General features: G+C 47.6%; 1 protein-coding gene across 2 annotated transcripts in view; it reads right to left on the reverse strand.

The window, feature by feature from the left end:
* The window catches only part of LOC136576242 (putative methyltransferase DDB_G0268948), a 32,693-nt gene extending 5,769 nt beyond the window's left edge, over positions 1–26,924 (reverse strand). The window contains exons 1-4 of one of the 2 annotated variants that reach the window (XM_066575361.1): positions 26,878–26,924; positions 8,261–8,413; positions 5,495–5,658; positions 5,188–5,401 (exon numbers count right to left, since the gene is read on the reverse strand). In XM_066575361.1, the coding sequence (XP_066431458.1) occupies positions 5,188–5,401; positions 5,495–5,658; positions 8,261–8,413 (531 nt within the window). In that variant the 5' untranslated portion in view covers positions 26,878–26,924. Of the gene's footprint in view, positions 1–5,187; positions 5,402–5,494; positions 5,659–8,260; positions 8,414–22,630; positions 22,788–26,877 lie in introns of those variants that run through there. The other variant, XM_066575360.1, reaches the window with a different exon arrangement.
* Positions 26,925–27,247: the final 323 nt, after the last annotated feature.

Genomic DNA, 27,247 nt, shown 5'->3' on the forward strand with positions numbered 1-27,247 from the left:
ACGTGGTCATAGCAATGGGGAACCTATGTGCCACACACTATTCATTCTGTCAAGGTGTCTGCATGCCCCAGTCAGACCGCGGTTTTTCATAAATAAATAGTCACAGCCAGGTACAACTCCGCAATGGGAATTCCGTGTGCACCCACAGCATGGGTGGCTCCCTGGAACCCACCGGCTGTACATAAACGTATCCCATTGCAGTGCCCATCACAGCTGAGGTAACGTCCGATTAAATGCAGGTGGGCTTCGGCCCACACTGCATGCCCCAGTCAGACTGGGGTTCTTTAGAAGTGGACACATGCAGTTACAACTCCCTGTGGACCCACGGCATGGGTGGCTCCCTGGAACCCACCGGCGGTACATAAATATATCCCATTGCAGTGCCCAACACAGCTGATGTAACGTCAGCCGTAATGCAGGTGGGCTAAAAATTCATTTGATTACACTGTAGGCGAGGGCCCCCAAAAATTGGTGTACCAACAGTACTAATGTACCTGAGAAAAATTGCCCATGCCCAACCAAGAGGGCAGGTGAAATCTATTAATCGCTTTGGTTAATGTGGCTTAATTGGTAACTAGGCCTGGAGGCAGCCCAGTTAAAATAAAAATTGGTTGAGGTGAAAGTTTCAACGCTTTAAAGAGCATTGAAACGTATAAAAATTGTTTACAAAAATTATATGACTGAGCCTTGTGGGCCTAAGAAAAATTGCCCGTTCGGCGTGATTATGTGAGGTTTCAGGAGGAGGAGCAGGAGGAAGAGGAGGAATATTATACACAGATTGATGAAGCAAAAAGGTCCCGGTTTTTGATGGGGATAGAGAACGATGCTTCCATCCGCGGGTGCAGCCTACGTATTGCTTAGGTATCGCTGCTGTCCGCTGGTGGAGAAGAGAAGTCTGGGGAAATCCAGGCTTTGTTCATCTTGATGAGTGTAAGCCTGTCGGCACTGTCGGTTGACAGGCGGGTACGCTTATCTGTGATGATTCCACCAGCCTCACTAAACACCCTCTCTGACAAGACGCTAGCCGCAGGACAAGCAAGCACCTCCAGGGCATACAGCGCGAGTTCAGGCCACGTGTCCAGCTTCGACACCCAGTAGTTGTAGGGGGCAGAGGCGTCACGGAGGACGGTCGTGCGATCGGCTAAGTACTCCCTCACCATCCTTTTACAATGCTCCCGCTGACTCAGCCTTGACTGGGGAGCGGTGACACAGTCTTGCTGGGGAGCCATAAAGCTGTCCAGGGCCTTAGAGAGTGTTCCCCTGCCTGTGCTGTACATGCTGCCTGATCTCCGCGCCTCCCCTGCTACCTGGCCCTCGGAACTGCGCCTTCTGCCACTAGCGCTGTCGGATGGGAATTCTACCATCAGTTTGTCCGCCAGGGTCCTGTGGTATAGCATCACTCTCGAAACCCTTTCCTCTTCGGGTATGAGAGTGGAAAGGTTCTCCTTATACCGTGGGTCAAGCAGTGTGTACACCCAGTAATCCGTAGTGGCCAGAATGCGTGTAATGCGAGGGTCACGAGAAAGGCATCCTAACATGAAGTCAGCCATGTGTGCCAGGGTACCTGTACGCAATACATGGCTGTCCTCACTAGGAAGATCACTTTCAGGATCCTCCTCCTCCTCCTCCTCAGGCCATACACGCTGAAAGGATGACAGGCAAGCAGCATGTGTACCAGGCATGGCACATGCGTGAGGCTGCCGAGCTGCAGAGCCGCCACCAGGTTACGGCCGTTGTCACACACGACCATGCCCGGTTGGAGGCTCAGCGGCGCAAGCCAGCGGTCGGTCTGCTCTGTCAGACCCTGCAGCAGTTCGTGGCCCGTGTGCCTCTTATCTCCTAAGCTGAGTAGTTTCAGCACGGCCTGCTGACGCTTGCCCACCGCTGTCCTGCCACGCCGCGTGACACCGACTGCCGGCGACGTGCTGTTGCTGCTGACACATCTTGATTGTGAGACAGAGGTTGCGTTGGAGGGGGAGGAGGAGGAGGGTGGTTTAGTGGAGGAAGCATACACTGCCGCAGATACCAGCACCGAGCTGGGGCCCGCAATTCTGGGGGTGGGTAGGACGTGAGCGGTCCCAGGCTCTGACTCTGTCCCAGCCTCCACTAAATTCACCCAATGTGCCGTCAGGGAGATATAGTGGCCCTGTCCGCCTGTGCTTGTCCACGTGTCCGTTGTTAAGTCGACCTTGGCAGTAACCGCGTTGGTGAGGGCGCGTACAATGTTGCGGGAGACGTGGTCGTGCAGGGCTGGGACAGCACATCGGGAAAAGTAGTGGCGACTGGGAACTGAGTAGCGTGGGGCCGCCGCCGCCATCATATTTTTGAAAGACTCCGTTTCCACAACCCTATACGGCAGCATCTCCAGGCTGATAAATTTGGCAATGTGCACGTTTAACGCTTGAGCGTGCGGCTGCGTGGCGGCGTACTTGCGCTTGCGCTCAAACACTTGCGCTAGCGACGGCTGGACGGTGCGCTGACAGACATTGGTGGATGGGGCCGAGGACAGCAGAGGTGAGGGTGTGGGTGCAGGCCAGGAGACGGTAGTGCCTGTGTCCTCAGAGGGGGGTTGGATATCAGTGGCAGGTTGGGGCACAGGGGGAGTGGCAGCGGTGCAAACCGGAGGCAGTGAACGGCCTTCGTCCCACCTTGTGGGGCGCTTGGCCATCATATGTCTGCGCATGCTGGTGGTGGTGAGGCTGGTGGTGGTGGGTCCCCGGGCTGATCTTGGAGCAACAAAGGTTGCACACCACTGTTCATCGGTCATCTGCACTCTCAGTGAAAAACTGCCAGACCTTTGAGCACCTCGGCCTCTGCAGGGTGGCATGGCGCGAGGGGGCGCTTTGGGAAACAGTTGGTGGATTATTCGGTCTGGCCCTGCGTCTACCCCTGGAAACCGCACTGCCTCTTGCAACCTGCCCTGCTGCTGCCCTTGCCTCCCCCTCTGAAGACCTGTCCTCAGTAGGCGTAGCAAGCCAGGTGGGGTCAGTCACCTCATTGTCCTGCTGCTCTTCCTTCGAATCCTCTGTGCGCTCCTCCATCGGACTTACTGCCCTTACTACTACCTCACTGATAGACAACTGTGTCTCATCGTCATCATCCTCCTCACCCACTGAAAGCTCTTGAGACAGTTGCCGGAAGTCTCCAGCCTCATCCCCCGGACCCCGGGAACTTTCCAAAGGTTGGGCATCGGTCACGATAAACTGCTCCGGTGGGAGAGGAACCATTGCTGGCCATTCTGGGCAGGGGCCCCGGAACAGTTCCTGGGAGTCTGCCCGCTTCTCAGAATGTGTCATTGTAATGGAGTGAGGAGGCTGGGAGGAAGGAGGAGCAGCAGCCAGAGGATTCTGAGTTGCAGCAGTGGACGGCGCAGAACTGTGGGTGGATGATAGATTGCTGGATGCACTTTCTGCCATCCACGACAGGACCTGCTCACACTGCTCATTTTCTAATAAAGGTCTACCGCGTGGACCCATTAATTGTGCGATGAATGTGGGGACGTCAGAAACGTGCCTCTCTCCTAATCCCGCAGCAGTCGGCTGCGATACACTTGGATCAGGAGCTCGGCCTGTGCCCACACCCTGACTTGGGCCTCCGCATCCTCAGCCGCGTCCACGTCCTCTAGGCCTACCCCTACCCCTCAGCATGCTGTATTAACAGTAATGCAGAAACAGAACGCTGTAATTAAATGTGCCGCTTATTGGCCAGTGTTTGGAGGCTGACTTCGCTTACGGAACGCCAGGAAATAATTTTGAGCAAGCCTGCTGTAACACTTAGCTGGCTGCGTATGAATTTGGAGGACTACTACACCCAGCACAGACCCAGAACACTGAGGACAGTCACAGGCAGCCCAAATAGATTTTTTTCCCCAAATGTTTTTGCAAAGGCCTACTGCCTATATTCAATCAATATATCTCTTCTCTCTCTGCGTCACCACTTCTGGCCCTGGAGTATGTCAAAGAACTGCAGAGTGTTGCACTGTGGACTGCAATACAGCGGTGATTTAACAGCCCAGACAGAGCCAGGAAATAATTTTGTGCAAGCCTGCTGTAACACTTAGCTGGCTGCGTATGAATTTGGAGGACTACTACACCCAGCACAGACCCAGAACACTGAGGACAGTCACATGCAGCCCAAATAGATTTTTTTCCCCAATTGTTTTTGCAAAGGCCCACTGCCTATATTCAATCAATATATCTCTTCTGTCTCTGCGTCACCACTTCTGGCCCTGGAGTATGTCAAAGAACTGCAGAGTGTTGCACTGTGGACTGCAATACAGTGCTGATTTAACAGCCCAGACAGAGCCAGGAAATAATTTTGCGCAAGCCTGCTGTAACACTTAGCTGGCTGCGTATGAATGAGGAGGACTACTACACCCAGCAGAGACCCAGAACACTGAGGACAGTCACAGGCAGCCCAAATAGATTTTTTTCCCCAAATGTTTTTGCAAAGACCCACTGTGTATATTCAATCAATATGTCTTCTGTCCCTGCCTCACAATATATGTGTTCTGTCCCTGCCTCACAATATATGTCTTCTGTCCCTGCCTCACCACTACTGGCCCTGCACTATATCTAATTACTGCAGGGCGCAATGCTCTGCACGGCCGATATACCAAAAAAAAAAATGTGCAACACTGCAAAAAGCAGCCTCCACAGTACTGCACACGGTTAGATGTGGCCCTAAGAAGGACCGTTGGGGTTCTTGAAGCCTAAAATACTCCTAACGCTCTCCCTATAGCAGCTCCACCAAGACAGCACTTTCCCTAAAGTATGTCAGAATAAGTCTGTGCCGAGCCGCGGGAGGGGCTGATTTTTATACTCGGGTGACACCTGATCTCGCCAGCCACTCACTGCAGGGGGTGGTATAGGGCTTGAACATCGCAGGGGGAAGTTGTAATGCCTTCCCTGTCTTTCTATTGGCCAGAAAAGCGCGCTAACGTCTCAGAGATGAAAGTGAAAGTAACCCGAACATCGCGTGGTACTCGTTACGAGTAACGAGCATCTCGAACGAGCATCAAGCTCGGACGAGTACGTTCGCTCATCTCTAATAAGTACCTTTTTCAGTAAGCCAAGCCTCTATCATAGCAAGAAACAAAAGCAGACCAAAGACAGTAGAAGACAACCCCATTTGGAAATGACTTTGCAGTTCATTTTCAAGTTACTTATTAGACCTTACTTACATTACCTCTGACATTACTACAGTCAGGTCATGTGATAAATCCTTGTATTCAATCTCAAAGACCGGATAAACACCATGTAGAGCCAAGCATCCTTTTTTCTTTAGTACTCGAGTTGCTTCACTAGCAAATTCATCTACTCTGAAAAATTGAGCAGCAATACCGGCAGTCACCAGGTCCACAGAATCATTCTCTATTGGTAACTTCTCAGCTGGCGCCACCCTGTAGACAGAACAGAGATGATTGCCAGAGGAACTAATGTCATCTAATCCTCAGTAGCATCAGCAGGATTGGTAGATCCAGTGTAATACTCACATGTAGGACACGTTGTCCAGTAAATTATATTGATTAGCCAAATTTATTTGGGATTCACTGATGTCTATTCCCAGGACCTTCTTGAAGTGAGGAGCTAGAGGTGTAGTGTATCGTCCAGTCCCACATCCAACATCGACCGCCAATTCAAGAGGCTGCCCGTTTCTCTATGAAGAAGTGCAGAATGCAATTAGTAAAGCTGAAATTATTTCCACATACAATATGGTATATTACTATAGAATTGTCTGTTTACACATGAGCAGCATTTAGCGCTTAAGAAGATGGCCCTTTTTTCTCCATTTTCATTTTTCGCAGTGTTGCTTCGCTCTTCGCTGCACTGAATATGTGAAGGGATCCTTGTTGTGGAGAGGTTGCAGCTGTTTTTCTGTTTCTCAGAAGAGATGAGCTATTGCCAGAGCCAACGATCTAATATGGTGCCTCCCTGCCCACATGCATACCTAGAACTGATGTCAGTTTACCTCTCCCGCAAAATGCTAACAGACAAAAGTGGAAATAGTACATAAAAATGCAATATGTTCTCCTAATCCTTTTGGACCTTTAAAGGGATTGTCCAGGGTTAGAAAAATATGGCTATCTACCAAACACAGCGCCACCCTTGTCCATACGATTGTGTGTGGTATTACAGCTCAGCTTCATTGAAGTGAGTAAGAGCTGAACTGCAATACCAAACACAACCCACAGACAAAGGTGGTGCTGTATTTGGAAGAAAGCAGCCATGTTTTTCTAACCCTGGACCAGCCCTTTAACCTCTAAATATACAATATGATGTGGTGCAGACAAGGTATTAAGGCCATATTCAGATGATGAAAGGAAAATGCACCAGAAATCCTCGGGTGCAACTTACATTGCACAGCCCATTACATGTCCCATTCTTGTGTGGGACTCGCACAAAAATAGGGCATGGAGTGATTTTCTTTTAACTCGAACCATCAAAGTGAAAAGTTGCTCGTGAATGAACTCATTCAAAAGAATGGGTACATTTTCAGTGCGGGTTCTGTCCATCTCAGACATGGACAGAGCTGGCATGAGAATATGGGCCGTGTGAATACAGCCTTATTGTGTTTGCTGTGAAAAGACACATGATGCAACGCAAGCCCAGTAAATTCCACACTAAAATCTGCAGGCTACTTGCTGATTTTAATACAAAATTGAAAATGGCTTAAAACCTGCCTGCAATTCTGCATCAAAATCTGCAGTTAGACCTATTGATTTTGGCGTGAAATTCCTGTGAATTTAGTTGCATCCTGCAACCTAATTCCATCTTATGTGAAAAGTCCTATTGCAACTCCCTGAGGTCGGCTTCACACAGGTAAGATTCTCGTGCAAAATTTGTGCATTGTGAGGCGCAGAAATCTCCTACGAATATGAAACCCATTCTTTTGAATGGAGTCTTATACATGAGCGTTTTTATTTTTCCCCACATCGCGACACATCCTATTTTTGGGTGTGCCCTTGCATCGCATCAATGGAGTAGGCGGTAGCATCACACCGTGTGCTTGGTATACGAGAGTGCGAGGTAAGGTTCATCCACTGAAAGCATTACTACTTTCCCGAAGTGAAATGAGGAGGTTTTGTATTTACGCACGCATTTGCACTACATTTTTGTGAAATGGGTGTGGCATATTCATGTGCTTTACTGTACTTCTAGGGCACGCAAAAAAACCTGCAGCCATGCTCCTGTCCACTGAAATGGGCGCAAATACACAGGAAAATAGAATGTGTTGCATATTTTTTTGTGCAAATAAAATGTGCATACAAAATATGCTTATGTGAACGAACCCACTGAAATCAATGGTTTCTATTCACTGCATTTTATGTGCACAAATTTTTCTTGCATAACACACTGCGCAAATACGTTTGTGTGAAGGTGGCCCTAGGGCTTATTCACATGAGCGTATATCAGCCACCGTTTTCACGGCAAGGCGATATACAGTACCATCTGATGCATTGGATTCCAATGCATCAGATCACACAGGCTTTCCTGTGTGATCACGCAATACTTTTATGCCGGGTAGGAAAGATAGTCCTGGAACTATCTTCCTGGCTGGACTACATCGGCCGCTTCATAGACTCCTATGGGAGCCAATGACAGCGGCCAATGAATGCTAAACTCCCTCTCGCTTCTCTCCTTCTCTCTCCTCCCTTCCAGGCTGTTCGCAATGGGAGGGGGTGGAGCTAAGCTCCACCCTGCCCCTCCCATTGCTGGCTGCAGATAAGAGTCAGGGAGGGTAAGGGAGCTTAGCTCCACCTCGCGCCTCCCATTGCAAACAACTGGAGGGGAGGAGAGAGGAGGTAAGCCAGCAAGGGGTTAGGGAAGGGGAAGACAGTTTAGCAGAGCTAAGCTGTCTCCCCTCTTCCTTCCTGACCTCATATATGCTGAGCCTGTGCATGGTAGCATCACATGGTATATCGGCTGGCCGTGAAAAGCGTGTGAATAAGCCCTTAAATTGGAAAAGGAACAGTTTGATATCTATTGACCAATCAGTGCTGACAATATCAGATTTCACATGGACATTCTCTTCAGATAAGTGGAATGATTACTCATGCTTGTCGATTCATTCATTCATTTCTAGGTGGGGAATTACATAATGCAGAGATTCAATAAAAGATGTCCCAGAATTATTGTTTTAGAGAGAATGCAAGTATTTACTCAGATATAGCAGGAGAACCAACAGGTTTTCTTTCATCATTACATACAAACGGGATTGGAATAATTTACCTAATAACATGTCTTTTTAGTATACTTACTTTTACTTGCACAAAGGATAAAACCATATTGATAATTTCTTCAGAAACGGGAATCATATACTTGTGATAAACTGATGAAAAGGTCGGGTTCTTGAACACTTGGCTTGTCTTGAAGAGACATCCTATGGCTGTTGCTAGCTCTAATTTACTCATCTGTCAAAAGAATAGAAAACATTTTTTCAGTGTAGGAATTGTTCTTTGTTCTGCCTGACGGCAGTGATCCGCACGCTGGGAAAAAAAAATCACATCCACATTAGAGATGAGCGAGCACCAAAATGCTCGAGTGCTCGCTACTCGAGTCGAACTTTCAGTGATGCTCGAGAGTTCGTTTCGAGTAACGAACCCCATTGAAGTCAATGGGCGACTCGAGCATTTTTGTATATGACTGGTGCTCCGCTAAGGTTTTCATTTGTGAAAATCTTAGCAAATCACCAAAGTCATGTAAAAAACACAGGAATGGATAGGGCAGGCGAGAAGCAACATGCAGGGCTGCACTTCGGGCTCCGAGGTCTCACTATTAAGTCACAATAGTGGCAAGAGTGAGACCCCCCTCCCCCCCCACTGTCAGCATAACGATCGTTCTCCTCTGCCACAGCTGTAACAGCTGTGGCAGAGAAGAACGATGTTAGCCCATTGAATTCAATGGAGCCGGCAATACAGCCGGCTCTATTGAAAGCAATGGGCTGCCAGCGAGCGCGGGATGAATTTTCGGGAAGGGCTTAAAAATATAAGCCCTTACCTGAAAAAGAAAGATTTTAGTGTAAAAAAGAATAAAAATGCAGGCATTCTCTTCAATGGAGCCGCTGCAACTGAATACATTCCAGGGCCCATCGCTAAAAAAAATGGACTCCCTAAAAATCACCCCCCACCCCAATTTTTTGGTGTTCCCCAAATCTTAGATAAAAGTAATAATCTAAACTGTGTGGTATGTCTGAAGACGGGGGTAATTAGGGGGGCTGGTTGGTATGGGCACATGGTGTCAATAAAACCAGTTATCCCTCCTCCCATGCTTTTTTGGGAGGCATTTCTTGACCTCAGTGGCAGGAATGGGGTGTAGATAGTAACGCTCTGTGAAGCTTTGTAAGCTTGCTGAGGTGTGGCAGTCTCACACAGAAGGTGTTCAACAAGCTGCTCCTGGAACTGCAGGAAGGCAAGTGTTCCCGGGGACTTCTTGTAAATTACGCATTACAGGTAGCAGTCTAAATAACGCTCGGGTCACGCGGCTGTATGTGGAATTTGCTTGTAGACGCCCACAGAGGATCTCAGCTGTGAGCCCGTCCATGGCCCTGCGTATGGCCACGCAATGTACTGCGCATAACTGTTTACTCACACAGGCGGTCATGCGCAGTACACCTTTTTCGTATTTATATTACCCCCACCGCTGCTCAGCTAGTTACATATGGGCTGCGGGTATATCCGCGACCATAAAGCACAAGGTAGATTGCTACCTTTTTATCACATGACTGGGGACCGCTCAACAGGCCAGCGGTCACCGCTCTTGGTGACCGTTGATTGCCAGGAGAAAGGAGATTTAAAATTTCCTGGGCTCCCTGGCTTCTGTGCATATGTCTGGCATTTTTTCCGGCAGGGGCATACGCAGGAGTCGAGGAAGGTCCGTCGAGGATGATTGGATTGCGGTTTCAAATGCGGAGGGCTCCGGTAAGAAGTTTCATCTCTCACTGATCACATCGGTGAGGGGAGATGAAACTTCAACTTAAAAAAAAACAACTTTTATGTTATCGCTATTATCCATTGGATAACAGCGATCACATGACTAAGAAGTGCATACCGTGGGCCTCCGTGACATCTTCATGCTCTTGGCTAATTTTGGTGGCTAGGAGCAGGGAGATTTAAAATTTCCCGGGCAATACTTGATTTTTGCGCCTGCGTCTGCCATAATACTGACAGGCGCATGCGCTGAAGCCAGGGTGTGATTTGTGGATAAAGATCCCATCAGGGGACAAATCCGGGGACCTTGGGTATGTAATTTCAACTCTCCTCACGGGTACGATCAGTAATGGTAGATGAAACTGTTAAATTTTTTTAACCTTTTTTTACACTTTTTAACTTTCCATGATCACTGCTATCCAGTGGATAACAGTGATCATGTGACTGGTAACCGCATACATCTATCTTTTGACAGTGGGGTGCAGTGGAATTTTAAATTTGCTGGGCTCTCCGGCCTTCTGCACATGTGCGCCACATCGGTGCATGCGCAGAAGCTCATGGCAGATACCGAAAGCTGGAGGAAATCACGGAGGACTAGGGTTGGCACCTGACCGGTAATTCTCTGGCTGGTATTTTTACCTCCAGGCCGGTGACGGTATTTTTTTACTGGCTCTATTACAGGCCGGTATTTTTGAATGCTTTCTGAAGGGAACAGTCTGTGGAGGCCAGGTACATGGCCGGACTGCAGAGCTGACGGACGGCTTTGATCTCCTGCTATAGTGTATGGGCTACTAGGAGGAAGGGTCACCTGACCGCACTGGAAGAGGCGGGGCTTATCATTAACGCAGTTCTATGGAAAGAAGAGGAAGCTGCTGCTGTGGTGAAAGGTAATGAGGGGGAGGAGAGAAGAGGGAGCAGAGTGCAAGGAAAGTAATTAAGAGATGGAGGAGAGTGTGTAGAATAATAAGGCCCCCTGTCCATGGCTGAGGTGGAATATTGCCAGCGTGGGGGGGGGGGGGGGGGGGGGGGAGAGTGCTAACCGATCTCTGCGGTGAGTCTATCTGGTAGATAGACTCACTGCGGAGAATCACAGCATGCCAAGATTTTGAATGATCGCAATGATTCTCCACTGATAGATGCCGTGTCTGTGCTTTCCATAGCAACACTATGGAAAGTGTTCACTGCCCTACCCATGGCCGGATTGTCACAGTGGGTAATGCAATGAACAATCACCAATGGACAGACATGCTGTGATAAGCCACGCCCCTTTTAACCATGGTCGGATGATAAGCCACGCCCCTTTTTAACAATGGTCGGTATTTTTTTGTGACAAAGGTGGCAACCCCACGGTAAGTATTTTCACCTTCCCTCATGGATCGGATCCATGAGGGGAGATGAAACTTAAACTTTTTTAAAACTTTTCTGTCCTCACCATTATCGAGTGGATAACGGCAATCACTGGCCCGGGGACCGCTCAGCGGCCTTCTGCACATGCGGCTGACGTAATGACTCCTGGCACGCATGCACAGAAGGCTGGCATCAGGTCCTGGAAGAGCAGATCACCACGAGACAGCACAGTGGACTGGGGAGAGTAATCTCAGCAGCTTCCATGAATCCGATCCATGAAGGCAGCTGAATGTTTGACTTTTTAAAAACTTTTTTGCACTTTAATGCAATCGGCGCTATCGATTGCATAGCGCCGATCCCTTTGCCGGGGGGAGTTCCCCGCAGCCCACCATGATAGCTTCATTTTGTCAGCTACCTCCGGGGGCTGACAGCATGGAGCTGTCATGTCCATTGCCCACTTGGCTGTAATCCCCGCAGGATACATGTTTTTACGTCCTTGGGGATTAAAGCCCTCTTAGCTAGGACATAAAAACACTATGGGCTGGTCACCAAGGGGTTAAATCTATGTGAATTTTATAAATTTATACTCCTACTTCCTTTAAGAAATCTAAGTTTCCTTTCTGAATTTATGCACCTCTTCGTGAAATTCATATGATGTGAATGAAAACACTTCCTGAGTTTAGCTCTGATGAAGCATGCTGTCTCCCTTTCTAGGGTGCTAACCTTCATGTTTTACCCAGGCCGAATTTGCAAATGCAGGTGCAGCTTGGCAATTAGATCTAAATTGCAAGAGCTAGTGATACTCGTACAATAGCTCCATTATTCCAATTTGCTTTTGTGGTTGCCAGAAGGCAGGCCCTTATATTTAGAACTGGTGTTCCCAATTATACTGTTTGTACCTTCTGATCTCCAGTATATTAATCTTGGTGATGCGTTCTAAATAATTCAACCAAATTCACAAGAACCATAGTGATTTTGAGTAATATTTTGTATGAAATCTGTGAAAATGGACTATTCTTGAAATATGTAAAAGTCAGCAGACTTTTCCACAAAGTTTTCCTTTAGTGCCTATTTACTCAGCCATAAGCGTTTTATGTGCGCCCGACGGCACCGTAAAAATGCCTGACCGGCAAAGGGCCCGGGGCATATATAAAGAAACCGGAATGCCATGGGGTCTGGGAAGACATCCCCCCTTCCCTCCCCCTAGCTGGCTCACCTTCTCTCTCCTCCTCTCCGGCCATTTGCAATGGGAGGAAGTGACACAGGGGCAGAGCTAAGCTTCCGCCTCTCCCTGCCCCTTGTCCACAGCCAGCAATGGGAGGGGGCGGAATGGGTAGAGCTTAGCTCCGCCCCTTACCCTCCCATTGCAAACAGCGTCAAGGGGCGAAGAAGAAAACAGAAGGGGGAGGGAGTTTAGCAGTCACGATGCTAAACTCTCTCCCACCTCCCTTCTCTGGCAGCTAACATAGGCTCCCATAGAAATCTATGTAGCTGCCACTGCCAGCGTGTACGCCAATGCATCAGAGGGGCAGCATATATGCCCGTGTGAATAAGCCCTTAAGTTTATGGACAACTTTATGCAATTTTAACTGTTCATTATTGGGCTACATTTACCACAATGCTACAGTACTGTGCAAAAGTTTTAAACAGGTATGTAAAAAATGTTGCAAAGTATAAATGCTTTCAAAAATAGAGGTGCCAATAGTTTATTTTTGTAAATTAACAAATGCAAAGTAAATGAAAAAAAGAGAAGTCTAAGGCCGCCTAGACACGGCCAGGTTTGAATTGCAGAATCCACAATGGTCTCCTGTATGGATGATTAGCGGTATTCCGCACTAATTCAAACCAATAGAGAATCCGCATGTCTGCTGACTCGTGTAATCTACTGAGGATGGAATAAAGAAAAAACCTGTTTTATTGCACCTAAGTGTGTCTGCTGCCATTCATATTGGATTAGGTAAAAATATACAGCAAATGTATACAATTGAGAACCTTAGTATTAAAAGTGGATAGAAAGAACAAAGACAAAAAAAATCAGAAGGAAAGTAGAGGAGCAAGAGACACCAAACACAAACTAAAATGCTTTTACACAAATGCATAGAGCATGGGAAGCAAACAAGGGAAATTAGAGCTCCTAAAGCCCATTTTCAGTAGACAAATAATTCTTTAGGAAGACTCTTTATTAGAGATGAGCGAGCGCACTCGTCCGAGCTTGATGCTCGTTCGAGCATTAGGGTGCTCAAGATGCTCGTTACTCGAGACGAGCACCATGCGGCACTCAACTCCATTACATTTCCTTCCCTGAGAAATTTGCGCCCTTTTCTGGCCAATAGAAACACAGGGAAGGCATTACAACTTCCTCCTGTGACGTTCCAGCCCTATCCCACCCCCCTGCAGTGAGTGGCTGGCGAGATCAAGTGACCCCTGAGTATTTAAATCTGCCCCGGCCGCGGCTCGCCACAGACACACGCTAAGAGAGATCAGGGAAAGTGCTGCTGATGCTGGAGCTGCTATAGGGACAGTGTTAGCGTCTTCAAGAACCACAACGGTCCTTCTTAGGGCCACAGCTCACCTAGTGCATTACTGTTGTGGCTGCTGTGAGCAGTTTTGCACAATTTTTTTTTTATGTATATCGGGCGTGCCGGCTGTAGCGTTCTCAGGCTGCAGTCTGTACTTGAGTATAGGGGCAGTATTGGTCAGGCAGGGACAGTGGTAGTGTAGAATCCGGTCTACAAGAACCCCAACGGTTCTTCTTAGGGCAAACTGTGACCGTGTGCATTTAACTCCGTGGTAGCTGGGAGTTGTAGTACCTCTGTATTGCACAGCAGAGTCTGCGTGCAGCCTTCATTTAAACATTTTTCTGTCCGCACTATGCATTGCGTCAGTTCAGTCTGCCTCTAAGTGTAGGCCAAGAAACCACACATTTTCTACAACGCTCTGTGTTATACATGTGCTGTCTCACAAGTGTACGGTGTGCCCGACGCCCATAGATTGAAAGTGCAATACACACTGCATAGCCTCAGCCTGCATTGCATAGAAAAATAAGGAGATTTAAAAAAAAAATAAAAATTATACGGCTACCGGAGACCCAGTGCATTTGCCCGTGTGGCCTGTGGAACTTCACGTCCATCCAAACTGCATAGTTCACAGCTAGGCCTAAGTGCAGCCTTCATTTAAACATTTTTCTGTCCGCACTGTGTGTTGCCTCAGTTCAGTCTGCCTCTAAGTGTACGCCAAGAAATCACACATTTTCTACAACCAGAGACCCAGTGCATTTCCTGCGTGGCCTGTGGGACTTCATGTTCATCCAAACTGCATAGTTCACAGCTAGGCCTAAGTGCAGCCTTCCTTATAATTTATCTCTGGCTTCATTTTGCGTTATATTACCGCTGGCAGCCACCAACTGCGCGGCAATAATTCACAAACATTTTTACACCGCTCTGTCTCTGCTCAATTCTTAATCCAGCATGCTGAGGGGTGGGGCAGAGGACGTGGACGCGATCGCGGTCGAGCACGCGGAGTCCCAAGTGAGAGTGTGGGCATAGGATGAGTTCCTGGTCCAGGTGAATCGCAGCCGGCTGCTGCGGGAGTAAGAGAGAGGACAGTTTCTGGGGTCCCCAGCTTCATATCGCAATTTTTGGGTCCACGTCATAGACCTTTATTAAAAAATGAGCAGTGTGAGCAGGTCCTGTCGTGGATGGCAGAAAGTGCATCCAGCAATCTATCAACCACCCAGTCTTCTACGCCATCCACTGCTGCAACTCTGAATCCTCTGGCTGCTCCTCCTCCTTCCTCCCAGCCTCCTCACTCCATAAAAATGACACATTCTGAGGAGCAGGCAGACTCCCAGGAACTGTTCTCGGGCCACTGCCCATATTGGGCAACAATGGTTCCTCTCCCACCGGAGGAGTTTGTCGTGACCGATGCCCAACCTTTGGAAAGTTCCCGGGGTCCTAGGGGTGGGGCTGGGGACTTCCGGCAACTGTCTCAAGAGCTTTCAGTGGGTGAGGAGGACGATGACGATGAGACACAGTTGTCTATCGGTGAGGTAGTAGTGAGGGCAGTAAGTCCGAGGGAGGAGCGCACAGAGGATTCGGAGGAAGGGCCGCTGGATGATGAGGTGACTGACCCCACCTGGTGTGATAAGCCAACTAAGGACAGGTCTTCAGAGGGGGAGGCAATTGCAGCCACAGGAGAGGTTGGAAGAGGCAGTGGGGTGGCCAGGGGTAGAGGCAGGGCAAGAGCGAATAATCCACCAGCTGTTTCCCAAAGCACCCCCTCACGCCAAGCCACCGTGCAGAGGCCAAGGTGCTCTAAGGTGTGGCAGTTTTTCACTGAGACAGCGGACGACCGACGAACAGTGGTGTGCAACCTTTGTCGCGCCAAGATCAGCCGGGCAGCCACCACCAGCAGCCTCACCACCACCAGTATGCGCAGGCATATGAAGGCCAAGCACCCCATAAGATGGGACAAAGGCCGTTCACCGCCTCCAGCTTGCGCCACTGCCTCTCCCCCTGGGCCCCAACCTGCCACTGAGATCCAACCCATCTCTCACGACACAGGCACGACCATCTCCTGGCCTGGACCCACACCCTCACCTCCGCTGTCCTCATCCGGCAATGTCTCTCAGTGCAGCGTCCAGCTGTCGCTAAGAGAATCGTTGGAGCGAAAGCGCAAATACGCCACCACGTACCCGCACGCTAAAGCGTTAAATGTCCACATAGCCAAATTGATTAGCCTGGAGATGCTCCCCTACAGGCTGGTGGAAACTGAGGCGTGCAAAAACATGATGGCGGCGGCAGCCCACGCTACTCTGTCCCCAGTCGCCACTATTTTTCACGGTGTGCCGTCCCAGCCCTGCACGACCATGTCTCACACAACATCGTACGCGCCCTCACCAATTCGGTTACTGGCAAGGTTCACTTAACCACAGATTAGTAGAAAAGCACAGGCGGGCAGGGCCACTATATCTCCCTGACGGCACATTGGGGGAATTTAGTGGAGGCTGGGACAAATTCAGAGCCTGGGACCGCTCATGTACTACCCACCCCCAGAATTGCGGGCCCCAGATCGGTGCTGGTATCTGCGGCGGTGTATGCCACCTCCACTAAACCTTCCTTGACCTCCTCCTCCTCCAACGCATCCTCTACCTCGCAATCAAGACTTGTCAGCAGCACGTCACCAGCAGTCGGTGTTGCGCGGCGCGGCAGCACAGCGGTGGGCAAGCATCAGCAGGCCGGGCTGAAACTACTCAGCTTAGGAGAGAAGAGGCACACGGCCCACGAACTGTTGCACAGTCTGACAGAGCAGACCGACCGCTGGCTTTTGCCACTGAGCCACCAACCGGGCATGGTCGTGTGTGACAAGGGCCGTAACCTGGTGGCAGCTCTGCAGCTCGGCAGCCTCACGCACGTGCCATGCCTGGCCCACTCTTTAATTTGGTGGTTCAGCGGTTTCTGAAAGGCTACCCACACTTGTCAGACCTCCTTGGCAAGGTGCGCCGGATCAGCGCACATTTCCGCAAGTCCAACACGGACGCTGCCACCCTGCGGACCCTGCAACATCGGTTTAACCTGCCAGTGCACCGACTGCTTTGCGACGTGCCCACACGGTGGAACTCTACACTCCACATGTTTGCCAGGCTGTATGAGCAGCATAGAGCTATAGTGGAATACCAACTCCAACATGGGCGGCGTAGTAGGAGTCAGCCTCCTCAATTCTTTACAGAGGAGTGGGCCTGGATGGCAGATATCTGCCAGGTACTTGGAAACTTTGAGGAATCTACCCAGATGGTGAGCGTCGATGCTGCAATCATTAGCATCCCCATTCCCCTGCTATGCCTGTTGAGAAGTTCCCTGCAAAGCATAAAGGCTGACGCTTTGCTGTTGAAACGGAGGCGGGGGAAGACAGTATGTTGCTGGATAGTAAGAGCACCCTCATGTCTATATCTCAGCGCGTTGAGGAGGAGGAGGGGGAGGAGCCTGAGGAGGAAGAGACAGCTGGGCCGACTGCAGAGGGTACCCATGCTGCTTGCCTCTCATCCATTCAGCGTGTATGGCCTAAGGAGGAGGAGGAGGAGGATACTCAAAGTGTTCTTCCTAGTAAGGACAGCCATATGTTGCGTACAGGTACCCTGGCACACATGGCTGACTTTATGTTAGCATGCCTTTCTCGTGACCCTCGTGTTAGATGCATTCTGGCCACTACCGATTACTGGGTGTACACACTGCTTGACCCACGGTATAAGGAGAACCTTTCCACTCTCATTCCCGAAGAGGAAAGGGGTTTGAGAGTGATGCAATACAACAGGGCCCTGGTGGACAAACTGATGGTAAACTTCCCATCTGACAGCGCTAGTGGCAGAAGGCGCAGTTCCGAGGGCCAAGTAGAAGGGGAGGCGCGGAGATCAGGCAGCATGTTCAGCGCAGGCAGGGGAACACTCTCCAAGGCCTTTGCCAGCTTTCTGGCTCCCCAGCAAGACTGTCTCACACCTCCCCAGTCCAGGCTGAGTTGGAGGGAGCACTGTAAGAAGATGGTCAGGGAGTATGTAGCCGATCGTACCACTGTCCTCCGTGACGCCTCTGCTCCGTACAACTACTGGGTGTCAAAGCTGGACACGTGGCCCGAACTCACGCTGTATGCCCTGGAGGTCTTGGCTTGCCCTGCGGCTAGCGTCTTGTCAGAGAGGGTGTTTAGTGCAGCTGGGGGAATCATCACGGTCAAGCGTACCCGCCTGTCAACTGACAGCGCCGACAGGCTTACACTCATAAAGATAAACAAAGCCTGGATTTCCCCAGACTTCTCTTCTCCACCAGCGGACAGCAGTGCTACCTAAAGACCTTTGTTAATCTGTGTATGATATTCGTCCTCCTCCGACTCCTCCTTCTGAAACCTCTCGTAATCACCGCGAATGGGCAATTTTTCTGTGGGCCAAAATGCTCATATAACTTTTCTAAATAATAATTATCTGTTTCAATTCTCATTAAAGCATTGAAACTTCCACCTGAACCAATTGTTTTTTAGACTGGGCTGCCTCCAGGCCTAGTTAAAAATTAAGCCACAGTACGCTAAGCGATTAATGGGTTTCATCTGCCCTCTGGGTTGGGCATGGGCAATTTTTCTGGGGTACATTTGTACTGTCGGTACACCAATTTTTCGGGCCCTCGCCTACAAAGTAATTTTTATGGGCTTCGCCTGCACTCATGGTACACCACTGTGTCAGGGGTTGGCCTACACTTTTGCTACAGAAATGTAACTCTGTTCTGCCTACCTATACTTCTGCCACAGTAATGCTACAGGGGTCTGACTATACTTCAGCAACAGAAATGTTACTTCGGTCTGCCGATACTTCTGCTCCTGAAATGTTATCTTCTTTGGTGTACACTGTTACTACTGTAATTTTACTAATACTGGGCTCTGCCCATAATGCTTCAACGGAAATGTTACTGGGGCAGGTCTATACTGCTATAACAGAAATGTAACTAATAGTGGGCTCTGCCCATACTGCTTCTACATAAATGTTACTGGGGTCTGACTATACTGCTACTACTGAAATGTTACAAATACTTTGCTCTCCCTACACTGCTGCCAGGGAATTGTTTATCTGCTGCTTTGCCCATACTGCTTCAACGTTACTGTTACTGGGGTCTGTCTGCACTGCTGGAACTGAAATGCGACTGGGGCATGTCGCAACTGATACTACTGAAATGTTACTGGGGTCTGTCTAGACTTATACTACTGAACTGTTACTGGGTTCTGTCTATACAGATACTACTAAAATGTTACTGGGGTCTGTGTATACTGCTGCAAATGAAATGTTAGTGGGGTCTGTCGTTACTGCTGCCAATGAAATGTTACAGGGGTTTGTGCATACTCTTACCACTGAAATGTTACTAATTCTCGGCTCTGCCTATACTGCTGCTACTGCAATGTTACAGGGTTGTGGAAACGGAGGCTTCCCAAAGACATGATGGTGGCGAGGCCGTGCTACTAGGTTCCCCAGGCGCGACAACTTTACAGCGACGCGGGCACTGGGAAGGTGCATATAACCACGGACACAGGGACAGGACACGTACTGCCTCAAAAACTTCCTCGTCCTCCTCCTCCAACAATGAAAACATTCTTGGCGAATGCTTTCGCAGTGGTCCGTCTGGCGGCAGTCCAAGAATTTCACCTTAAACGACATAATAAGAAAGCCCCCCACCACGGCCCACTTAATCCTAGACACATTCCGAAAACCAACGGAATAAAACCGCGCTAATAGGTGCACAGTCGCGACCACTATCCCACCAACGCGGTTACTGGTAAGGTGCATATAACCACGGACACGGGGACAGGACACGTACTGCCTCAAAAACTTCCCCTTCCTCCTCCTCCTCCAACAATGAAAACATTCTTGGCCGAAGCCCACCTGTATTTAATCTGACGTTAGCTCTGCTGTCCAGGGCACTACAATGGGATCTATTTATGTACCGCTGGTGGGTTGCAGGGAGCCATCCATGCTGTCGGTCCACACGGACTTCACATTATTGAGTTGTACCTGCCTGTGTGTATGTATTAAAAACCCCTAATAATATAGCACGCAACAGCAGCACTCACTTGTTGTATGCCATAAGCATGAAGCTTGTTTAGAAGATGCAAAGCCTTTGATAGGGACCTGACTCCAAAGTTCCACAACAAATCCTCAGAACCACTCAGGCTGCCTGCTTTATCCTCCATTTTTTATTGGTCTAAATAAAGAAGTCTTTTATTGAACTTTGGATGCTGCCTTTATATGCTGAGTTATTAAAAACCCCTGTCAGACTGGGGCATGCAGTGTGGGCCGAAGCCCACCTGCATTTAATCTGACGCTACCTCAGCTGTGCTGGGCACTGCAATGGGATTTATTTATGTACCGCCGGTGGGTTCCAGGGAGCCACCCATGCTGTGGGTCCACAGGGACTTCACATTAGGGATTTGTACCTGCCTGTGTCTATGTATTAAAAACCCCGGTCAGGTTGGGGCATGCAGTGTGGGCCGAAGCCCACCTGCATTTAATCTGACGTTACCTCAGCTGTGCTGGGCAATGCAATGGGATTTAGTTAAGTACCGCCGGTGGCTTCCTGGGACCGACCGATGCTGTTGGACCACACGGACTTAACATTAGGGAGTTGTACCTGCCTGTGTATACTTATAAAAAACCCCAATCTGACTGGGGCATCCAGTGTGGGCCGAAGCCCACCTGTATTTAATCTGACGTTAGCTCTGCTATCCGGGGCACTGCATTGGGACCAACTAAAGGAGCAATACAGCGCTAATGAGACGTACACAGCTACACTAGCATTGGAGTCCGCTGTAGGCCCGCGATTGCTGAGGGTTTGTGCAGAGGCCTATGTCCTGGGTGCAGTGAAAGTCCGCTTCCTGCCTAGGATTGCTGAATCTGTGGGCCGAGGCCTATGCTGTGGGCGCGGTGCAAGTCTACCATGTTTGGCCGCTCAGATCAATTTTTTGTTCATTTCTTGGGTTTCCTAGGACCCACCTATGCTGTTGGTGCAAACTTAGTTCCCATCGCGGTGTTTGACCTGTCTGGCACAAAGACACTGACTGACTTGGGTAGGGGGCAGAGCGCAGACGGCTTTCCCCTTTCAGTGTTGATTGAGCTATGTGACACCTTGACAGAATGAATAGTGTGTGGCACATGGATTCCCCATTGCTATGCCCACGTTTGCAGCTCCTGACGGAGGTGGCACAGGATTGGATTTCTCATTGCTTCTGTACAGCATTGTGGGCTATCGCCCCGCCCCTTTTAAAGAGGGTCGCTGCCTGGCCCTGCCAACCCTCTGCAGTGTGTGCCTCCAGTTCCTCCTCATGGCAGACGCACTTATAAATAGACATGAGGGTGGTGTGGCTATGGGGCCAGAGTGTGGCATGAGGGCAGCTGAAGGCTGCGCAGGGACACTTTGGTGTGCGCTGTGCACACTGGGTCATGCAGGGGGTTGGGCAGCATGTAACCCAGGAAAAGAGGCAGCGGTGTGTCCCGCAGGCAGTGCTTGTGCTTAGTTGGAGGTAGTGTGGTGCTTAGCTAATGTGTGGCTTACTAATGAGGGTTTGTCCAAAGTAAAAATTGTTAGGGGGGAGCCCACTCTTGCCGCTATTGTGGCTTAATAGTGGGACCTGGGAACCTGAAATGCAGCCCAGCATGTTGCCCCTCGCCTGCCCTATCCGTTTCTGTGTCGTTTCCATCACTTTCTTGGGTTTTGCAGATTTTTACCAATGAAAACCTTCGAGAGCATCGGCGATATACAAAAATGCTCGAGTCGCCCATTGACTTCAATGGGGTTCTTTACTCAAAATGAACCCTCGAGCATTGCGGAAAGTTCGACTCGAGCAACGAGCACCCGAGCCTTTTGGTGCTCGCTCATCTCTACTCTTTATGTTTCCCTATTGTGCTGCTACCTGAAACCTCTTGATTATCTACAATGATCAATTGGAGTCCGAGTCCATAACATATATTTCCCACTGTTGAGGCATTTTTTGGCTGTACTGCTGACGTCTCCCTTTGTGTTGACTACCAGAATAACAGAAAGGACACCATTATAGGCATTTACTATAGACTGCCTGGAGAAGCAGAAGATATGGATGAACTCTTTCGACATCAGATGGCCAAGTTCTCTAAAAAGTACAACATAGTGATCATTGGAGATTTTAACTATCCAGATATTTGTTGGGAATCTCTCTCAGGCAAAAGTAATGAGTCCAACAAATTCTTATCTGCTCTTGCTGACAACTTTATTTTGCAAAGGGTAGAAGACAAAACAAGTGGATCTGCTATCTTGGACCTAAGGGCGCCCACCCACTGGCGATTTTTTTTTCTTTGCGTTTTGCGTTTTTTCTCAAGAGCAATTAGAATTGAATGTACTCCTGTCCACTGGCGTTTTTTTTTGCGGTGCGTTGCGATTTTTAACATAGGAACTGTCAGTTGCATATGTGTCCTTATTTTTCTCCTAATGCACCCATGAATGTCAATGGAAATTAATGGAAAAGGCACGAAAAAGCCGCGAAAACGCCGCAAAAAACGCCGCAAAACGCACGGAAAACGCAGCAAAAACGCGCCGAAAACGCTGCGTTTTTCACGCACGAAAATCGCAAACGCCAGTGGGTGGGCGCCCTAATTCTGTTTTTTTCTCAGAAAGCAGACGTAACATCAACTGATCTTTTTTTGTGCTATTGGGGGAATAAAAGAATGCAAGCTATCTATAAACAGAGAGATGGTGAGGGAACACTTAGGTAACGTAATTAATTCAAGTCTCCAGATCCATACGAATAACATCCTAGGATACTAAAAGAAGCAGCAGAGGTAATTGCTGAACCACTCGCCATAATCTTTGAAAATTCCTGGAGAACAGGAGAAATCCCAAAATATTGGAAGAGGGCAAATGTTGTCCTTATCTTCAAAACCGGCAAGGTGGATCCAGAAAACTACAGGCCTGTGAGCTTGACTTCTGTACCGGGATCTTTAAACAAATTACTAAACAGCATATCTGCAAAAACCTGGATGAGAATGGAGTAATTAACTAGAGCTAGAATGAGTTTGTAACAAACAAGTCATGCGAGAAAAGTATAATTTCCTTCTATGACAGAATCACGGACTGGGTTGATCAGAAAATGTGGTAGATATAGTTTTTTTTTTACTTTAGTAAAGCATTTGACAAAGTATCTCATAGCATACTTTTTGAAAAAATGACCAAATATGGAATTGACAAGGCAGTAAGCCACTAGTATATGTTCTCTTCCTGCTGCTATAGTACTATTTATTGATAAATAGTAAATAATGTGCTATTTAATAATGAATTGAAATTATTCAATGTTTTTTTTTTTTAATATATATATATTTTTTTCATATTCCAAAATAATGACATGTTTTTAGATGTTTTGCCGTTAGATGTGTTTTTAATCTTTTAAGTAACAAAAACAAGTTTGAATATAAAATTTTTATCTTAGGGAGAAGAGCTCTATGTGGTCTAAAAATGAGTTGTACTTTAATTGTCCCTCTCCCTTTGCCATTGATGGGTCTCCAGCCCCCTGACTGTGAGAAGATTAGGATTGTGCCTGCATTTAGCTTTGAACTGCAATGAAACCTCTGTAGAACGTAATACATGGAATGTGCTTTTGCAGTCATGTTGTGCGTCATCACGTTTTGACGTGATGATGTCACTAATGGCGGAGATTACTACAGTTATTTAAGGAGCGATCTGTCAATAAGAGGCAGCTTGAGAAAAGAGTGTCAGGACCCTGAAACGCGTTGCACCTATCCCATCAAAAGGTTTTATTTGTTGTTTGTCATTTTGTTTGTTGCTTATATGGACTAAGCCATTCACCAGTACCGCGAGGATTCTGGATTTGTCTACACCATTATAGAGTCTTCTTTTGATGAAAGAATTTTATGCTCTTCTGCTGTGAGGAGCGTGGGATGAATTTTTTCTGTTGTATTTCTTCTGTGTAACACTAAGAGAGGGAGAGTATTCAAAAAGATCTAGAAAAGCTTGAACAGTGGGCGGCAACTAACAGAATGGTATTTGACAAGGAGAAATGCAAAGTCCTACATCTGGGCAAGAAAAATAAAAAAAAGCACATACAGAATGGGAGGAATTAGGCTAAGCAGCACATGTGAAAAAGACTTTGGTATACTAATAGATCATATTGAACATGAGTCAACAGCGTGATGCAGCAGCCAAAAAGAGAAGCATAGAGTCTAGATCACGTGAGGTAATTATCCCCCTCTACTCTTCCTTAGTCAGACCTCATCTGGAATACTGTGTCCAGTTCTGGACACCCCACTTTAAAAAAGACATAGAGAAACTGGAGCAAGTTCAGAGAAGAGTTACCAAGATGATGAGCGGTCTGCAAATCATGTCCTATGAGGAACGGGTAAAGGATCTGGGAATGCTTAGCTTGCAAAAAAGGAGGCTGATAGGAGACTTAATAGCTGTCTACTAAAAGCTGAAAGGTTGTCACAGTGCAGAGGAATCATGCCTATTCTCATTTGCACAAGAAAAGTATAGAAGCAGTTGGATGAAATTGAAAGGGAGGATACACAAATTAGATATTAGAAAAAACTTTCTTAGAGTGAGGGTGATCAATGAGTGGAACAGGTTACCATGGGAGATGGTGAGTTCTCCCACTATGGAAGTGTTCAAACAAAGGCTAGACAAGTATCTGTCTGGAATGATTTAGTGAATCCTGCACTGAGCAGATATTTTTTTTTCTGCCTTTGCTTTTATTTATATATCTGTTTATTCTGCATTTCATTGTCAATGATCCTACGCATTGGACAAATGTTGTTACCATGGGGATGCCAGGGCCACATCTATTACGCTGGATGTTCCTGCAGGACCATGTGATCTCAGCAGTGCTCAGTCTAATTGGAGTGCAGGCTGTTTGGCACAACTATAGACTGCAATATCAGCCAGAACTACAGCAGAATTATGACATCGGACACATTTTGCAGTAGCTTTGCAAACATTGTTTTTGCTTTCCTTTGTAAAATGCTCCTGTAATGCGTGTGCAATGTGCTTTTACATACAGTTAGGGCCAGAAATATTTGGACAGTAACACAATTTTCGCGAGTTGGGCTCTGCATGCCACCGCATTGGATTTGAAATGAAGCCTCTACAACAGAATTCAAGTGCAGATTGTAACGTTTAATTTAAAGGGTTGAACAAAAATATCTGATAGAAAATGTAGGAATTGTACACATTTCTTTACAAACACTCCACATTTTAGGAGCTCAAAAGTAATTGGACAAATAAACATAACCCAAACAAAATATTTTTTTTTCAATATTTTGTTGCGAATCCTTTGGAGGCAATCACTGCCTTAAGTCTGGAACCCATGGACATCACCAAATGCTGGGTTTCCTCCTTCTTAATGCTTTGCCAAGCCTTTACAGCCGCAGCCTTCAGGTCTTGCTTGTTTGTGGGTCTTTCCGTCTGAAGTCTGGATTTGAGCAAGTGAAATGCATGCTCAATTGGGTTAAGATCTGGTGATTGACTTGGCCATTGCAGAATGTTCCACTTTTTTGCACTCATGAACTCCTGGGTAGCTTTGGCTGTATGCTTGGGGTCATTGTCCATCTGTACTGTGAAGCGCCGTCCGATCAACTTTGCAGCATTTGGCTGAATCTGGGCTGAAAGTATATCCCGGTACACTTCAGAATTCATCCGGCTACTCTTGTCTGCTGTTATGTCATCAATAAACACAAGTGACCCAGTGCCATTGAAAGCCATGCATGCCCATGCCATCACATTGCCTCCACCATGTTTTACAGAGGATGTGGTGTGGCTTGGATCATGTGCCGTTCCCTTTCTTCTCCAAACTTTTTTCTTCCCATCATTCTGGTACAGGTTGATCTTTGTCTCATCCTTCCATAGAATACTTTTCCAGAACTGGACTGGCTTCTTGAGGTGTTTTTCGGCAAATTTAACTCTGGCCTGTCTATTTTTGGAATTGATGAATGGTTTGCATCTAGATGTGAACCCTTTGTATTTACTTTCATGGAGTCTTCTCTTTACTGTTGACTTAGAGACAGATACACCTACTTCCCTGAGAGTGTTCTGGACTTCAGTTGATGTTGTGAACGGGTTCTTCTTCACCAAAGAAAGTATGCGGCGATCATCCACCACCGTTGTCTTCCGTGGACGCCCAGGCCTTTTTGAGTTCCCAAGCTCACCAGTGATTTCCTTTTTTCTCAGAATGTACCCGACTGTTGATTTTGCTACTCCAAGCATGTCTGCTATCTCTCTGATGGATTTTTTCTTTTTTTTCAGCCTCAGGATGTTCTGCTTCACCTCAATTGAGAGTTCCTTTGACCGCATGTTGTCTGGTCACAGCAACAGCTTCCAAATCCAAAACCACACACCTGGAATCAACCCCAGACCTTTTAACTACTTAATTGATTACAGGTTAACGAGGGAGATGCCTTCTGAGTTAATTGCAGCCCTTAGAGTCCATTGTCCAATTACTTTTGGTCCCTTGAAAAAGAGGAGGCTATGCATTACAGAGCTATGATTCCTAAACCCTTTCTCCGATTTGGATGTGGAAACTCTCATTTTGCAGCTGGGAGTGTGCACTTTCAGCCCATATTATGTATATAATTGTATTTCTGAACATGTTTTTGTAAACAGCTAAAATAACAAAACTTGTGTCACTGTCCAAATATTTCTGGCCCTAACTGTACATGTATTAGCACACAACACAGCATCTTATAAACACACAGACATGCTTTTAGGGTACTTCTACGCCCAGTATATACATTGTGTATTTTCCAATTGGGATTTCCTATATAGAAAATATGCAGCATATTACAGAGTAAGCAATGTGCATGAGATTTCAGGAAACTCACCCACGCGCTGCTGGAAAAGTCTTCTGCATAAATTGGCCTACGGTGCAGGTTTTATATCCACAGAGCCAGCAGATTTTTTACTGGCTTGTATGTGGATAATCTGTGGGGGATACTCAAAGAAGACTTCCCATGTAGACATAGAGTTAAAGGTGTTTTCTGAGTTGTAATATTTCTCTAAACCCTGTTCCCTATGCACTAACATAATAATCAAGCATATACGCACCTTTCTCCACCTCTGCTATGTTCTGCAATACCTCTCAGTCCTCTGCTGCTTTATTTGTGTACAAGCTTCGGTCCTGCCCTGCTTGCGGGACGTCACAGGCACTGCAGCCAATAACAGCTAAGGCATACACAGGTATGCTGACACACATTTTTTACATATGTACACATATTCACAGGATGGAAGAGGCAATCACCTTCTGTGTAGAAGAAGAGCGGCTAGGAAACAGCAGCAGCTAGGGATTAAATGGAGAGACCATTCACTGAAGAAAAAAGGGGCTCCTACCACTGGGATAGTTTTGTCTACTTCCAAAGGTTAGGTGCAGACTAACCATGCCAGTGCCCATCTGCACTGCAGTCCTACTAACAAATGG

This window comes from Eleutherodactylus coqui, chromosome 8 (assembly GCF_035609145.1).
Source record: "Eleutherodactylus coqui strain aEleCoq1 chromosome 8, aEleCoq1.hap1, whole genome shotgun sequence".
Taxonomy (NCBI): Eukaryota; Metazoa; Chordata; class Amphibia; order Anura; family Eleutherodactylidae; genus Eleutherodactylus; species Eleutherodactylus coqui.